The sequence below is a fragment of the Photinus pyralis genome, unplaced genomic scaffold (genome assembly GCF_008802855.1).
Source record: "Photinus pyralis isolate 1611_PpyrPB1 unplaced genomic scaffold, Ppyr1.3 Ppyr1.4_LG9, whole genome shotgun sequence".
NCBI classification, from domain to species: Eukaryota; Metazoa; Arthropoda; class Insecta; order Coleoptera; family Lampyridae; genus Photinus; species Photinus pyralis.
This window is the reverse complement of record NW_022170878.1, coordinates 18,463,835-18,481,130: the sequence shown is the minus strand read 5'-3', so window position 1 is coordinate 18,481,130 and position 17,296 is coordinate 18,463,835. Positions and strand designations below refer to the sequence as shown.

The 17,296-nt window shown below is 39.1% G+C and overlaps 1 protein-coding gene and 1 long non-coding RNA gene across 3 annotated transcripts; one reads left to right on the top strand and one right to left on the bottom strand.

Annotated features, from left to right (window-relative positions):
- Nucleotides 1–27: 27 nt before the first annotated feature.
- LOC116181097 lies at nt 28–1,473 on the top strand. Of its 2 annotated transcripts, XR_004147204.1 has the most exons (3): nt 28–843; nt 898–967; nt 1,019–1,473. It is a non-coding gene; the product is annotated as an uncharacterized LOC116181097 (long non-coding RNA). The 2 variants fall into 2 exon arrangements; XR_004147203.1 differs by having other exon boundaries at nt 28–967.
- Nucleotides 1,474–2,626: 1,153 nt separating this feature from the next.
- Nucleotides 2,627–3,508, bottom strand: LOC116180048. Its single transcript, XM_031499875.1, has 2 exons — nt 2,923–3,508; nt 2,627–2,853 (listed from the first exon to the last, which is right to left on the bottom strand). Exons 1-2 carry the CDS (start codon nt 3,506–3,508, stop codon nt 2,627–2,629), a joined length of 813 nt encoding a protein of 270 aa, XP_031355735.1.
- Nucleotides 3,509–17,296: the final 13,788 nt, after the last annotated feature.

Genomic DNA, 17,296 nt, shown 5'->3' with positions numbered 1-17,296 from the left:
ATGCAATTCGGCTTGGCCGTGAGGTAACTCGGCCAATAACGAACTAATTAAAAACCAAAGCAGAGCTCTCCCCTCGTCCAGGTGCTCAAATTAAATCCACCTTTCAAATGGGTCACATGATCCCATTCCAATCGAGAAAAACAATTCGCAACAAATAAATAAGACGTATTATTTGTTCTAGAATTTCTCAAAAGAAGAATCATAGGTCAAGGTTTGGAGTAGATAGTGGAAATGACGTAGATATACTCTGTCTAATTAGGAACTGAGTTTTCCAAAAAGATAAGGTGGAATTTTGGAGTTATTGCGTTTGATGTCGTTGTCCGATGTCTTTGCGAAATTGTTCTTGTGTAGGATCACAGGTTAACTGATTATTTTTGACTGCACGACCTAATTTACCTACGCCGTTTCAAGCTTTTTGCAATATCTGAGTAATAGTGTTTCACCCATAAACCAACTTTTACATTTGCTTCATTCAACTCTCAACCGTTTCAGGCTCGAGGCTTCAGATTACTTGCATCTTGATAGTTCCAGATGTGACAGTCAAAATGACCGAGAATGTTATAAAACGATCGTATGGAAAATTATACCTATACAAAAAAGAAGGAATTATGAGAACCCGTATCGATGAGAACTTGGTATCACTTTCGCGCCACCTGGGCCAACCAAAATCATACGATCGGTTCTGAGAAATAGTTATATTCATCGCTAATAAATTGACTGTTGGTTTAATTGCAAAAAGGAATTATCATATTCTGGCGATTAACTGGATGTAGTGTAATTCTCAAATTAGTTGTGGACACTTTTCTCTCATTGTGGAGAATTTAACTGAATTTTGGTGAATGCGTAAGTACTGGTCACTTTCTTTAACCACCTGTTAATTGTGCGTTTTACATGGAGTTTGAATCAATTTCATTTTAAACCGCTGCCGTACTATTATTTTCTTAAATAATTCTCTTATTAATCGGAGGTAGGTTACATTTTGTGTTTTTTGACCTGTAATTTCTTTACATGCTTTTAGTTTCAAGTTATAATTTCATTCCATACAAAATGCGAGTAAAAAGCATTATGCGGGTCACTCTGTAATTGGTCGCCCGGTTGAGGGCCCAGAACAAGAGAGGAATAAATAAATACATAACTCGTTAATTCCAAGTAAGATCTCGCAACAAATCAGCAGTAATATTGACTTACCCCGAGTCTTCGACTTCCTTAGAGCTCTACGGAATTTCCTTACATAATCTGAAAGCGCACGCTAACCTTGGAAATAGACTGAGATGGTAGTACTCGAATTCACAATAAAATGACGATAAAACGAAATAAATCTCTGAAACCAAGATAGCAAGTAACAAATAAAATTCAATAAGCAAAGAGGAAATTGTGTTTGATGCTTACAAATACAAAGTGAATTTAAAAAAAGACAATTTTATTTTCAGTACAGTACATGTTTATTCTTTTAGAAATAAAGAGTTTAACCAACCACAATATTTCTTTCTACAAGCTTATACAGGGTGGCCATTTGAAAACGAAACAGAGCCTATTTTGCGGACCTCAAAACATTTACAAACAAAATCCTCGGACCCGTCAATTTTTTATCCAAGGGGGAACCGTTTTTTTGCTAGTTTCGCCCCCCTGGAGGCAAAGCTATAACGGGGGTGACAAGTGCCCCCAAAATTTTAAATCGAATGGGGGGTCGAGTGATACCTTATTTTGAAGGTATTTTTATGTAGATTATAACTCTTAAGATTTAAATCAATTTTATTTTAAGTGCTTACAGCTAAACTCAATCAAGTAAATGTTGAAAATATTGGCCTTCGACTTCCATACAATAATACAGGTTTTGTTCAAACCTTTCCCGTACTTTTTGTAAAACTCCTGGGGTGATTTGACGACATTGATCAATTATTCTTTGTCGCAAATTGTCTAAAGATGTTGGCTGACTAGCATACATTCTAGTTTTTAAATGCCCCCATAAAAAAAATCTAACGGACTTAAATCCGGCGAACGAGGAGGCCATTCAATAGCTCCTCTTCTTCCAATCCATTCTCCTGGAAACGTTTGGTCCAAATATTGATGAACCCCTGCAGCATAGTGGGATGGCGCACCATCTTGCTGAAATACTAGACGATTTTCCAAGTACTCGTTGTTATTTTCTAGTATCTCCACTAATGCTGGATGAATCGTATTTTCTAATAACTCCAGCTACATCTCTCCTGTTAGATTGCGAGGTAAATAGAAGGGGCCTAGGATTTGGTTACCAAAAATGCCAGCCCAAACATTCAATTTAGCCCCTGTATCGGCTAAGCAAATTAGTAGCGATTTAAAAGTTAAAGGTTATAATGCACATAAAAATACCTTCAAAATAAGGTATCACTCGACCCCCCATTCGATTTAAAATTTTGGGGGCGGTTGTCACCCCTGCTAGCGCTTTGCCCTTAGGGGGGCGAAACTAGCAAAAAAATGGTTCCCCCTTGAATCAAAAATTGACGGGTCCGAGGATTTTTTCGTAAATGTTTTGAGGTTCCCAAAATAGGCTCTGTTTCGTTTTCAAATGGCCACCCTGTATTTACAAAATGGATACAAGACTGAAGCTTAATTTTTATTGACAGTTTCAGTTTTTGACATACATCCACTAACTCGATAATTTACATTCTCCCACAATTGACACCACAGGTTTCAATTCACTTTCAACTTCTATCTGCGTTACAGTTAACAATGACGTCATCAATGTAGTCCTCGAAGGGTTCACTTCCAAGGGGTACAGATTTTGAATAGGTTTTGTTTGTAGCCCTACTTCTGTTTTCACTTTGACTACTCGAACAATTCCATCTTTACCGGGGATCAATTCCATAACACGACCTAAGGGCCAAAATACACGTTTCTTCCGGTCATCTCGAACAAGTACAATTTCATTTAATTCCAACTTACGAGATGGCTTCTGATTTATTCTACTTATGAGCTGGGACAAATATTCCTTTCGAAAACGTTGTCGTAACTCATCTCTCAGTTTCTTCATGTACTTCCATCGATAATTCAGATTTTCAGAATCCTCTCCTTCCGGAAACTTGAGTTCACATTGGTTTGACATAACCATGGAGGGAGTTAGGGGTTCTAATTCGTCGTTATCTTCACTAACATTCGTTAGCGGTCTCCCGTTGATCACCTCTTCCATAATAAGCAATGACTCATCTAATTCCTTCCTATTGAGAGTAGACTTTCCAATAGATCGTTTCATCATATCTTTCAGGATCCGGATGATACGTTCCCAATATCCACCCCACCACGGAGCGGCAGCAACATTGAATTTCCACTGAATTTTTTCTAAAACAGTATCTTTTCCAGTAACTTTCCAATCTAATGATTTGAAGAAGTTACTGCATCCTTGAAAGTTAGTTCCGTTGTCACTCATCACAAGTCTCGGTCTTCCTTCTAATCTAATAAACTGATTGAAAGCTCCAATGAAGGCTTCCGTGGACAATGAATTGACAACTTCTAAACTGACAGCTCGAAACATTGCACAAGTGAATATGATGATCCATACTTTCTTTTGATTTTTTAGATACCTATAAGGGGCCGTGTGTAGGATCAGTCAAATGTCGGATTTCTTTCACTCTGTTCCCAATGTATTGACCCCGCATGTTGTTTCTCCTATCCAGGCTAATGCAGTAATTGAATCAGACCAAAAAATAGTAAATATATCCTCAGCTATTAATCCTTTTTTCACAGAAACAGCCAATCTTGTACCAATTAAGCAGCCTAACAATTCCAAACGTGGAATTGTTATCCTCTTAATCGGGGCAACTCGAGACTTAGCAGAAATCAGTTGTATTGAAACTCCTCCCACATGTTCCACGCGGAGAAAGATCACAGCACCATACGCCAAACCACTTGCATCCGTAAAAACGTGAAATGACCATTTACTTCGATCAAATTCACCTCCAGTTACACATCTAGGAATTCTGACTTGACTTAACAAATGTAGTTGTTCATACCATTCCGTAAATTTATTTTTCTCTTCGGTTGGGACAGGTTCCTTCCAATTCAATTTGTTAATGAATGTCTTCTGAAGTAAGACTTTCACTGGAAGCACAGCTGGACAGACAATACCAATAGGATCAAAAACTTGATGGGCAATAGACAGCATAACTTTCTTTGTGATAATTTCAGGTAAGGTAGGGAGTTTCACATCAACATACAATTCATCACAAACTCGATCCCACTGCATTCCTAGTACTGAAATCACATGACTATTCTTGTCTTCCATCTCATCTACATTTGACATCCAAAGTCTCAAGTCCATTCCAGCTTCAGCTAACAATTGAACTGATTTTGTTCGAAAATTCTTGTACTCCTCCACGGTATTTTCAGAACTGACACAGTTGTCCACGTATAAAGAATTATACAGTTTCTGGGCAATGTCTTTGTTTTCATTCTGAACATTTACCAAATGAAATTCTAAGACTGCTCCAAGGATAAAGGGACTACAATTCGTACCAAACATGACACGTTTGTGACGGTATTCTACTACGTGTTGTTTGGATTTATCTTTCCACCAAAGAAATCTCATACAATCTCTATCTTGTTCATTCACTTCAATCATCTGGAAAGCTTTGCGAATATCAGAAACAAATCCCACTTTCTTTTCTCGAAACAGTAACAACATATCAGGAATCATTTTGATAAAGTTATTTCCTTTCTTAAGACACTCGTTCAATGAAGGTCCTTTTCCAACCTTACATGAGGCATCAAAAACAGGTCTAACCGGGGTAGTAGAACTGCTCAGTTTGATCACTGCTCGATGGGAACATAGTGAACCTTTTCTTTCTTGTCACAGACAATAGGGTTGATTTCTTCGATAAAGTCTTCGTCTTTCCAAAGTTGAAACAATTTAGAATATTCTTCAAACAGTTTATTTTCTTCCAAACGTTTAGTAGCATGATTTAAACGTAACCTTGCAACTTCATAATTTGTAGGTAGTGGTGGGTGGTCATCTATCCAAGGAAGGGATACAACATATCTCCCATCTGCATTCCTTGTCAAACAGTTGAAGAACTTTTGCTTATCTTCTTGTTCTTGCTGTTCCACAGATATCACATCAGTTTCATCTCGAATTCCAAGTAGATCGAGATCCCAAAGCTGTGAAACCGATGCATCTTTAATAGCCATAGACAGGAGACACATTGATAAGTTATCTTCTCTTTCACCCATCCTCCCACATAACGTCCAACCTAACTTAGTTTCAATTGCTGTGACTTCATTGGAAAGTGTTATCTTTTTTCCCGTCAGAAGTCTCCCATAAACGTCAGCACCAAGTAAGATTTCAATTGGAGGACATCCATCTCCCACATCTGACAACTTTATTTTTTTTCTGTTCAACTCTTTAATTACAATAGAGTTACTTGAAACACGTGGGATAAAGTTGCAGATCGTTTCTTCGTCACGTACTCCAATGATACATGAATATCCTTTTCCACCAATCTTGTCCCATGTCACATGATGTATATTGTGAGTAATCACTTCCGTCTGAGTGCCTCCAAAGAGTGAATGAGTAATTTTGTTTGTTCCTTTTACTTCTAGTTCTAGGTCCTTAGCAGTTGATTTCAAAATGTAGGATCCTTGGGAGCCGTTGTCTAAGAATATTCTCACTGTCTTCTCCTTAGTTCCACATCTTGCTCGAACTATAAGTGTCTGTAGATCTATTTCTTTGCTACAAATCTGATTCACACATCCGGTCATATTTTCGGCAGTGGCAGATGTAGTATAATCTGTAACTTTATTCCCTTTTGATTTATCAGCAAGGTTAGAACACATGACAGGATAATGTTTTCCGCCACAAATGAAACAGTTGAGATTCTTCTTATTCTTGCAAAATTTAGCCGGGTGTCCACTCTTGAAGCATGAAGAACAAACTTGTTTTTCTTTTAGTACATCTCTTTTCTTCTCAAGTGGCCATTTCTTAGCATTACTACATTCTTTGCTTCCATGACTCTTCCCACAAAATAAACAAGATTGATCTCCATCATGACAAGAAGCTAAGGTTGGGGTAGGTTGAGATAATTTGTTTTTAGCTTGAACATTTGCTTTCTTTGGCTTGATCTCCATTCCAAATCCTTTTCGAGCCAAACTAATCTTCTGTTGGATCCCTACTTCCTTATCCAGAAATTCCATGAGCAGGTCTAAGCGGTTCCTCGAAGGTGTATCTTCACTTCCATCATGGACAGCCAAAGAACTACGCTGCCATGTCAAAAGAATCTCTTCTGGTAGACTTGACTCAACTAATGGATAAAGCCATGTGGCAGGATCAGCTTTTTCAAGATTAAGTGTTTTCAGTGCTCGTAAGTGTGATTCTAGCTTAATATGTAACATTTGAAAAGGGATCTTGTCATTTGAATTCACATTAGAAATGACTAACTTTAATAATTCTCTAATGTAAACTTGAAGTAGTAAATCTTCATTCCCGTATCTTCTTTTAAGAGCTTCAATTACCTTAGGATAGTTTTCATTTGACTGGGGATAGCTACCTGCTATCTCATCTGCATCGGTTCCAGGTAAAAGTGACTGAAGTAAATACTGAAACTTATCACTGACGGGCAAAGAACTATCTTGGTCAATTTTTTCAAATTGAGCTCAATATCCTAACCAATCCTTGAACTCTCCTGAAAATTTCTTCAACTCGATCTTGGGTAATCGAAATCCTCTTGCTCCACCTTCAGATCCAAATGTAATATTGGACGGGGACAATACGACTGGTACCAAAGATTCTATGATTTCTTCAGCTTTAAAACAAGTTGTCATTATTTGCTGTCTCATTTCTATAATAGCTTCATATTCCGTGTCTTGATCCGTTTCGTCAACTCCATTATCCACCATCTGACCTAAAATCTGGTCTAACTCTGCTAAATTAATTTGTTCCTCATTCGGTGTCTTCAGGACAAATTGAATCCTTTCCTTCGAAATTGGTTCCACTTGGAACAGTCTGATTAACTCAGCTATCCTCTTTTTAGCTCCATTCCGAACTAGTCGTCTGGCTCTCTGAAGGGCATCCATGGTAGATACGTTTCAAAATTTCGGGGTCACCAAATATTCTTTTAGAAATAAAGAGTTTAACCAACCACAATATTTCTGTCTACAAGCTTATATTTACAAAATGGATACAAGACTGAAGCTTAATTTTTATTGACAGTTTTTGACATACATCCACTAACTCGATAATTTACAATGTTCATCTAGCCATATCAATTTTTTTAATTTATATATTAATCAAGTACTGGAACTATATACTCATTTTTGTCGAGATGACGTCTGTGGGTTTTGGTGATCGAGTTCAAGACTTGACCTGAAAGATTGGAGGTTGCAGTACAGTGACTGCGCCAGCGGTACTTACCATGAGTGTCCACGCATTGAACTGTCACTTTCTCCTTCGAGCGGGACAAAACTTCGCTGTTTCTGCTGCAGCTAACTGTTCCCGCTGGACACTGGAACCCGTAACATTCGCGAATGGACCCATCTCCTTTTAGATTTGACAATCATTGGCACCATCGCGTCAACCTTGCTTACTCACCGGGTATATCTCGTGACGGTCTAGCGTTCACCAGCAACAAGCAAACCAAAAAACACAATATGGCTCTCATCTTTATCAAGCATTTTCAGTATTACCATGACATTTATAGTGCCGGTAAAAAAACTGTGAATCTACAAAGGTCATTGATTATGACGCTTAAGTAATCAAAATAATGCAACTCGGCTTGGCCACGAGGCGCCAATAACAAACTAATTAATCACTCAACAATAACTCGCCCCTTGTGCAGGTGTTCGAATTATGTCCACCTTCCAACTGAATTCCACGTTCCCCTTTCAATCAAAGCAAACAAATACGTTCTTGAATTCCTCAAAAGAAGAATCATGGGTCAAGGTTTCAATACTTGTAAGTTAGATAATGGAAATGCCATACTTGAGTTTCAAAAAAACAAGGTCGCAATAAGCTAGAATTTTGGATTTCCCGTTTTCTGTATGGTTTTTTTCCAATCAAATTGGCGATCGCTAGTTCTATCTTATTGTTGTGTGTCTATGGTCAAAGGTGAAGAGATTACTTTTGAACTCCACGACCTAATTTATTACCTACTCTGGTTCAAGCTTTTTGCAATGTCTGCTTTTATTTTATCCATACATCCACGTTGCAAAATTAAAGGGATTAAAAAGAGAGCAAAGGCTGCGGAACGGCTGAAAGGGTAAAGGCTACGATAAACGAGGAGAGAAGGATCGAAGAAGGAATAAAATAATGGAAGAAGAAATGATGAGGGAAATGGACAGAATAAAAAGGTTGGGACAGAAACATGTTAAGAAAAAAAATGAAGAGAAAGAAAAAGCTTGAACAGGAGGTCAGAGAAGGAACTTGATAAATAAAGGAAAAGAGAACGACGGCGAGAAATCGAAAAAAAGATTGGGGAAAGCGCAACATACGACATCACTAGAAATTGAAGCCACGAAACCATCAATCACACCCCCCAAAAGTCCGCACCACGACGGAAGAAACCGAATTCCAGAGCACAACTAAAGAGATATTGAAGAAGGTAGAAAAAGTGGAAAGAGTCGCCCTCGATGTTGGAACTGCGGGGAACTGGGGCATTTGAAGAGTGCACGCAAAAAGTTCCAATGGCGAAAAAATTGACCTTCGAGCAAAGATGGTTGATGGTTTTGGAGATGTTTCGCAAAAAAAAACAGGAGACGAAACTCAGAAGATTGGAAGCCGAGGAATAAGAGAATAGAGCTGTTTGGGGAGGAGAGAAGGTTGGAAATGGGGGAAAAAGTGGAGGGCATGAAGAATATGTTCTGGAAGTGGCGGGGCAAAGAGCAAAGATGAAAACTGGGATTTTGTAAGATGATGCGAAGTAGTGGGGCTGGTAGAGACATGGGTAGGAGAGTAGAACCGAAAGAAAATGAGATAAGAGAAATTACTGCTTGCTGAAGAAAACCAGAAATACAATGTTGCCAAATAAGTTGCCTAACAAGCGGAATGTTGGCATTCGGTTCTGGGGCTTATTTAGATTAGTTCGTACCCAAAAAGGGCACCGTTTGAATATAATAACCTCAAAAAAATTAATGAAAGCGACACAAAATTAAGTACGAAATTTTCGCACGCTCGGCTGAGCCTAACACTTAAAATCCGTGCTTCGGCGCTGTAGCCGGGCGAATTGATATCAATTAAGAGTACGCAGATACCTTGATACGTTATTATTGAATTAAGCTAACTGTACACACGCGTATAGTTTTTACGCAATTTGTTTAAATATTATTCGGTCCGACGGTTTAGAACGACCTGCCAGCTTTTGTACGAAACTTATGCGTCCTCTTTTCGCAATTTGGGAATTCCAACCAGAACAAGCCTTCGCTCTTCCTTTTCATCGAAACGGGTTCATTAACATCTTCCGTCTGGTCTGGCCCGACTGTGAATTACCGAAAACTCGTTTCACACGCCATCCACCCCGTTCTCAGAAGCAGAATCTGAATGGACCCTTTCGGGCGTTAAGCGTTTTACTGCTTGTCAGCCGTTTAGGACAGTCTCCAAATTGATTAGTTCGACAAATAAGGTCACTGAATCCGTTACGTAGAAGGTTAGTCAAAGAAATTTCGAGATCTGAAGAAGAGCACACGAAGATCCATCAATCCAAGATATTTAAAAAAAACGCCACCTTGATACACAACTAAATACAGTTACCGCCATGAGTGTACACCAAGACCAATTACTTCTCGAGTTCTTTCCCATCAAAAAGACACAGGTAATAATTTTCGCCCAGATCTATTCGAATCAATATTACTCTACCACACCACAAAGTGGGTCACAGAGCCCCCTTTTGGAAATATGTTTGGAAATATTCTTAATAACCCAAAAAAGGAACAAACATTGAAAAAACTGATGGAATACGTGGAGAAAGAAAGATAGAGAAGGCGAAGGAGGTAATGGAGGAAATGGGAGGAGTAATGGATGAAATGCAGAGAAGGGAAGCCAATGAGAAAAGGAACAAGATGGTTCTGTAAAAACTATAAGGAGGAAGCCAAAGAAGAGAAAGAGAAATAAAATGATAGTGCAATTCCCATGAGAAAGTAAGTAAGAAGAACAAGATGCACATAGATAAATAGCCGTCTGGAAAAAGGAAAATTGCCATGAACTAAAAGAAGATGGTGACGCCAAAACTTGGAGTGACGAATCCCATGGTAGAATCTCGACCAACTAGAAGATGACGGTGGCGTCAAAAATCCCTGGTAAAATCTTGGCGGATTTAAGGGTCACAATGGCGCAAAAATCCTCTGATGAAATGTCCAACAATTAAAAGACGACCGACGGTAGCGCCACAAAACCCCCGGTGAAATCTTTACCAACCAAAAGGTGATTACGGCGCCGAAATCTTAATGAACTAAAAGGTGATGGTAGTGCCAAAAAATTCCTGGTGAAAACCTCACGAGACCAAAGACGCAAGAATCGAGGGTGAAATTTTATATTAAAAAGCGCAGGTGGCACCGAAATTCACCTGGTGAAATGTTTGTGAACTAAAAGGCAACGGCGGCGCCTAAAAATCCCCGAGCTGGGGAAATTAAAGCGAAAGTTAACGGGAAACAATACATCCAAAGATGACGAGTTCACTTTCGAGGGAATGAGGGTACAGCGAGATTAGACATGACGGAAATTAAATGAAGAATAGGGAAGTAAGGCAGAGATATAGAAAATCAATGATGGAAGACCAGGAACATACATGAAGTAACGCAAAAAAAAAGAATTAGTGAGAACAGATAATAAATTGATAGAAAAAAAGGTGACAAGAAACAGGGGGAATAAAGAGGGAACGAAAATGGCGATAAAGGAAAGGAGGAAAGGTGACGCCGAACATTTGTTGACGAAATTTCCACGATTTAAAAAGCGACGGTGGCGCCAAAGATCACTGTCGAAATCTCGACGAACTAAATGGCGATGGTGGCGCCAAAACGTTTCCGGTAAAATCCTAACGAAATAAAAGAAGACGATGGCGGCATAAAAGGCGACGGTAGCACCAAAATTTCCTACACGAGGGAAACTATGAGGGGTAAAGCAGAGTATAGTTGTTTTTTGAGGAAAGGAGGGTTCAGAGAAATTAGAGAAGAGAAAGGGGCGGAGTTTTGAAGGGAGAAAGTAACAGAAACGGAGGAGGGTAGAAAAAGAGTAAAAGGGACCGAAAAAGAGACAGACACCTTCTAATGGTTAAAAGACTATGGTGGTTCCACACAATCACTGGTGAAATTTCCTATTAAAAGGCGAAAGTGGCCCCAAAATTCCCCTGGTGGAAGTGAAGTGAAGAGGCAAAGGTATGGTCGAAGGTGAAAGGGAAAGGGGAAAGAAAACTGTGGCGGGCAAAACATTTCTGGGATTTTGTAAGAAAATACTGATAATGTGGAAATATGGATAAAAGAGAAGAACTGAAGAGTAAAATGACAGAAAGAGGGTGTGGAAGGATTACAGAATAGGAAAGGGCGTTGTCTTGGAGAGAGAAAGTATCAGAAACAGGGGAGAATAAGAAAAGAACGAAGGGGGAAGGGGATGGGAAGGCCTAAAAATCCTCTGGTGAAATTACGATAGACTAAAAGGCTAAGGTGGCGTCACAAAATCATTGGTGAAATTTTGTGGAACCAAAGGAAGGGCCACAATTCCTGGTGAAATTTTGGCGGATGGAAGACGACGGTTGGTTTTTAGCACAACGAACGCATGGGGCGCAGTTGACGCTGGAGTGGTCGAATTTTTGGCACTCATAGCACTCGGCCACTTTGCGGCTGGTGCGGAAACCTTCTACCTTAAGACGACAGCAGTAGAGCATAGCCTTGATGTTCTATATCTTGGACCCGGCAGTATCTTCTGGGCAACCAGAAAATCTGGAATCTTGGTGGCGTCCGTGGCACTGAATCCACGATCGGTTAGATCCTTCATGATTTCGTCAGGAGTGATCGCTGTGGTGGCGGCAGTAGCGGGTTTGATGGTTGTTGTCCCTTCGGGGGGCATCCTCATCCTCCCGTTACTTCGTGCCTCGTGGGCGCTACTGGCGGTAAGATGATCAAACCGGCCCGAACACGGCTTACCGGTTAAACGCGTTCGATGGTGGTCTGAACGAGTGCTTAGAGACAGATCTGCCGTCTGCTCATACGTTTGCTCTTTATATTCCATTTGTATGATTGCGTTTCGCGCTGTAACAATGGGGATCCATCGGTAATTACAGAGCGAATTCTGTAAGCGGTCCGTGCGCGTTATTTTGAGCCCATTTTTAAGTGGTTAGTTGCTGATTTTTCACAATGACAGTGACTGTTGAAGCTTATTTCCATTGTATTGGAATACTGCATGCAAAGAAATAATCCAACCAGCACACGAGTATGGATATTATAGAAAAATTGCAATGAGAGAAGTACGGGGAAATGATGAGTTTAAAATAGGGATGGACTTATGGAACGGAGATTTGAGGATGGAAGTATTGGAACGTATTACAACTGGGTATTGGGCCTGAACAGGAGAACAACCGAATTACACTACATTACTAAGAGAATTATGGAACACGAAATAACAAACAGGAACCGATTGCTAGACGGAAAAAATAGGGTAGGGTTTAAGGGACGGAAGATGTGGAAATGGAGGCTGGTCAGAAGAAGAAGGAAGTCAATGCGGATTATGTGGTGAGAAAAAAGAGAGTGATGCGCAGAGAGGTGAAAAGAACGAAGAAAAGCGGGAAATAAACATTAGACGAAGAAGAAGAGGAAGCCATCAGATAGAGGAAGAGACATAAAGTGTATATGAAACAGTAAAAAATTGCGCGAAATGAGCACAGAATTGAACTGTTAGGGTGGATTTGGATCTTCGTGTGGAAGCAATTCGGCGTTAATGATTCAATTCTATAAGTGTACATATTTATATTGCAAAGAATAGGCAATCTTCTTTTCCAATAGCGTCGGAAGGATTTATTGCGACGTTTATTATTATTAAAGAATCTCGTAGCAGACGTATAATCATTTGCTATATAAAATATGTTCTTCCTAAGAATAGTCCAACATGAAAGGAACGGCCAACGTAGGTAAAAAATCTTCTGGGTGTGATAATAAGACATTGTAAACTCTCCTGAAAGGAAGAAGTTGCAAAACCCAAGACGCAGGCAATCATACGTTTACATACACATCGTAATTTATGTAGGCATAAATTGTCGGAACAATTACAAAAACCAACGAAACCAAAGAGATTTGGTTTTGTTTGCGGTCGGTTTTAACGCGATATAACCGTCTAACGCGAAAGAGGCGATATTGCAATCTGTCAAGAATTTACGATCAACCCACAATTAGAGGCGATCGTAAACGTCCGAAGACATCGACGTGTCCTCCGTACCCTTTGCTTACGCATACATCGAATGCAATAAAATTATTTATGAACGATACGGAAAATTATTGCGCATAATCCACCCGTACATAAATTATGCAACGTACCGTACACGCATAAATTTAAAGAACAAAGGACGAGATTATGTCTTTTTGGTTTTCTTATTGTTGCGTCGCGAATATTATTCTAGATGCGAGCGCAATTTGTTACACACGCCAGATTAGGATAATTGGCACATTTGGACACTCGTTGCGCACGAATTGATCCCACTTAATCTTCAAAGCGTAAACTGAAGAAATGTCTCATTTTCTTCATTTTACTTTCTAATGCTGCAATTTACCGACAACTGTCCACACGAACATTTAAATGAAATCGCTGAATACGTTGGGAATTATTTCTAGTCCGGTAGAAATTGTTTACTATTCAATTAAGTTGTTGATTTTGATGCACTGAAATAAAACGATGGCGCCTATTTAAAACCTTTGACTTTTCTATTTACTTTTTTCCTCCTTCCTTTACAAAGTACCTAATGCGCCGTCTTAGAATAATCTGCACCTGTATTAAAAACGATGAAAACACATACGTATCGTGAAACTAATTGACTAATACAGCGATAAGAGCTCTTATCGTAACGACCGGAGAATAAGATGAGATAAACTTTTACAAATACAACGCGAATTTAATTTAAACAAATAAAATAAACAAATACCAAATTAAATTACAAAAATGAACTCGAATTCAGATTAAAATGAATGATCAAAATTGTGTTAAAATGAAATAATGACCACATTTACACCAAACAAAAAATTACATTCACAAACAGGGTATCTCAGCGTTAGTGCAGGTGCCGAAGCCTAATAAAACGTCCACTTGACCTAGTTTACACAACAGTATATCAATAAAATATTTTTCACGCAATTTCATAAACTGAACCGATCGTTATTTTGTACAAATCATGAAAAACTACAGTACCTTGTATGTAACATATACATTGTTGTGTATAGTACACGGGGGTGTCGTTTCTCTATACTTGGTTCTCTTCCGGATGAGTTTCTGCTGCCGGTTTTCAATTTCTTGTACCATTTGCATGTTTGGCTGCAAATTTTTGGGCCTCTTCCTCTTCATAATTACGCGATAATGCGTCGGCTACTCGATTACACGTCGAATTATTGTCTCATAATCCATCTGGCTATTCTGCAAGTAGGATTTTGTATACTTTTTCACCATTTCAAGCTGCGATCGTTCGTGACAACTTCGCAATGATACCCTTCCAGATAACCCCCCAGCAAGGCATTCTTGTTCTATCGCGGAGTGGTTTCTTTCTGCAGGCTTTACTTACATAAGCGATGGCTTTCTATTCTCTTTCCTGTTGTTGGGTTAATACTGCCCCTAAGTAGTTGTATAGGGCCGAACCTGGACCAGTTCAAGGTCGCTCGCCGCCCAGTGGATCTTCGGTACGACGATGCCATTCCTAAGAATCTTCATGGTCGTCAAATGTCTTACCAATGACAATGATGTCTTCAAATCTGTTCATACATCTCTGGTCCTCGAAGTCTCTGGAATGTAGCTGGTGCATAATGTCCAAATGGAAAAACTTTGAACTAGAATAATCGGTACCGTAAAGGCAATGATTGGCTTACTTGCTTCACTAAGCGGTACCTGCCAGTACCCGGACTTCGAATCTAACGTTCTGATATACCTGGCTTTCCCGTAAACGGTCTAGGATCCCTTGCATATGCGGTAACGGGTATGCATCCATGACCGTCAGCTGGTTCACTTGTCGATAATCGATATTTACGTGAAGATTTTTGTGCCAATACTATCGGTGAGCTCCAAGGTCTATTTGATGGCCCAACTACTCCTTGCAATATCTTGCTCCTGACTTTAGAAAATACGCCCAGGAGAGTTTCGAAACTTGTTACGTTCACTTTGGGCCAACGTGACAAAATTACCTTAGATAAGCACACGGTAAGCTCAGGCAAAGTAGAGGTGGGTCGGGGTGAAAATGGGGTTCTTCTATACACACACACAAATAAGCCAAAAAGGGAAGGAAACAGTAAAAGTAATCCGGATAGGCGCCACTTAGTCTTTGATGAATCTAGAGAGAGAGGAATACTAAAGGGATGAACAAGGCAGACCAAGAGATCCTTGTTCTCGTCTTACTAAACTCAAAGGAATACACAATTATGAGGAAAAATAAACAGTATTTGATGTCGTAAATGCGGGTAGTTTAATAACAAAGATCTCAAAATATCACAAATCTGACACTGTAATATATCGATCTAGTATATCAAACTGGGAATTTAAAATAATCTCTAATAAAACAAATGAGAAGCCAACACGTAGCCTGGGAAAATATTTATCCAAAAGGGCTTCCGCAGAAACAACGGAGCTATAATCATTAAGCGACTTTCAAACAAAGTAATAATCACAACTCGTTAGTATCAACAACCAAAATGTAATCAAACGTTAAAAGGGAAAAACGACGAAAATAACTAAATTTACCTTGAACTCTGGTCGCAACCTTCCGAGCTCAGAGGACGCGAAACTGCAAATCTGAAACAGTCAGACACAAAAACAAAAAAATATATAAGAAGGGTAATGATTCGCGTTGCACAATATATCGCATAAGCAATGGTTAACGTAAGACACGAATGGTTATTCTTGTACGTAGAATTGCAATCAATACTAAAAAGAATCAAAAATTCAAATGACTTTACAACAAAATAAAATTTGGTTCGACTAAGGGTTGGTTTTCACAATCGGTATGAGATATCAAAAAGTGACATGAAGTTTTAAGAGAAAAATACTACAAAATGTACAAATAAAATAACTGAATCTATCTTCAATGACAAAGCAATCTTATCAATTCAAATGAAAACAAACTTACACGAGCAAGTTCTTCAAAGTAAAATACATAACGTTAATTAAAAATTTACACAGTACCAACTCCACACGTCTCGTCAAGGACTGCGCGCGTCGACAGTGAGTGGGAGAAGATAACCGCGCCAATCAACAGAAAACTAGACAAAAGGTTTTTTTTAAAAGAATACTATATGGCAAATAAAGGATCGGGTTATAATGTGAACACCTAGATGGCGTAAGGATTGCTATATAAAGGTAAGAGTTCGCATAATGTTATTCGAGAAGGATTCCACATAGTAATTCAAATGTAAGCCAATGCAAAGATTACACGGTAAAGAAAATAACGTCACAAATTGACCCAGTTCTTGCTCGAGGAATTGGTTTAATCTGTGCAGCTGTTCCCGTTCAAGTGCTCTGAGACCTGCTAGACCCTGATCGATTCGGGGACTACCTGGTCCGGGAAATGTAAGGTAGCGAGGATCATACGGTGATTTTCCAGAAAATCCAACCCCAAACTAACTGGGCGGTTTGGGCTTTGACCACGTAAAACCCATTAAGATAGTATTATCGTTTGTTAACGCTCGTCCGACTGTCGCCAGTTTCTTTTCCAGGGCAATAGCCGGAAACCAGTGACCCATAAAATTACAGATCGTCAATTTTAATAAGTTAACCATTGAAGCCAATAAAAATGTTGTAGAACCAATGAAATTCGCGCAAGTTTAGATGCAGTTTTCAGGATCAATACTTAATCAAAAGTAGTAGTTTTTGAGGTTTCAGAATATTGTTGCGAACCTTCTAGAACGTTGTGAGGCTACAAACGATTGGAAATACAACGGATGAAATATGATATGACGTTCGAGAATTTTTTAGAGGTTTTTTGTTTGTTACATCAGCAAATTTAATTGCGTTTATTATTCAGTTTTAAAATCGATGTCGATTACTAAAATTCGCGGTCGTGTTTAAGTTGTAAATATCAACAATATATTTATGTCATGTCCAAATTCTTCGTGATTGTATTTTTATTAGTGAAGCATGAATTGTTTGCGAATGTGCAAAATAAAT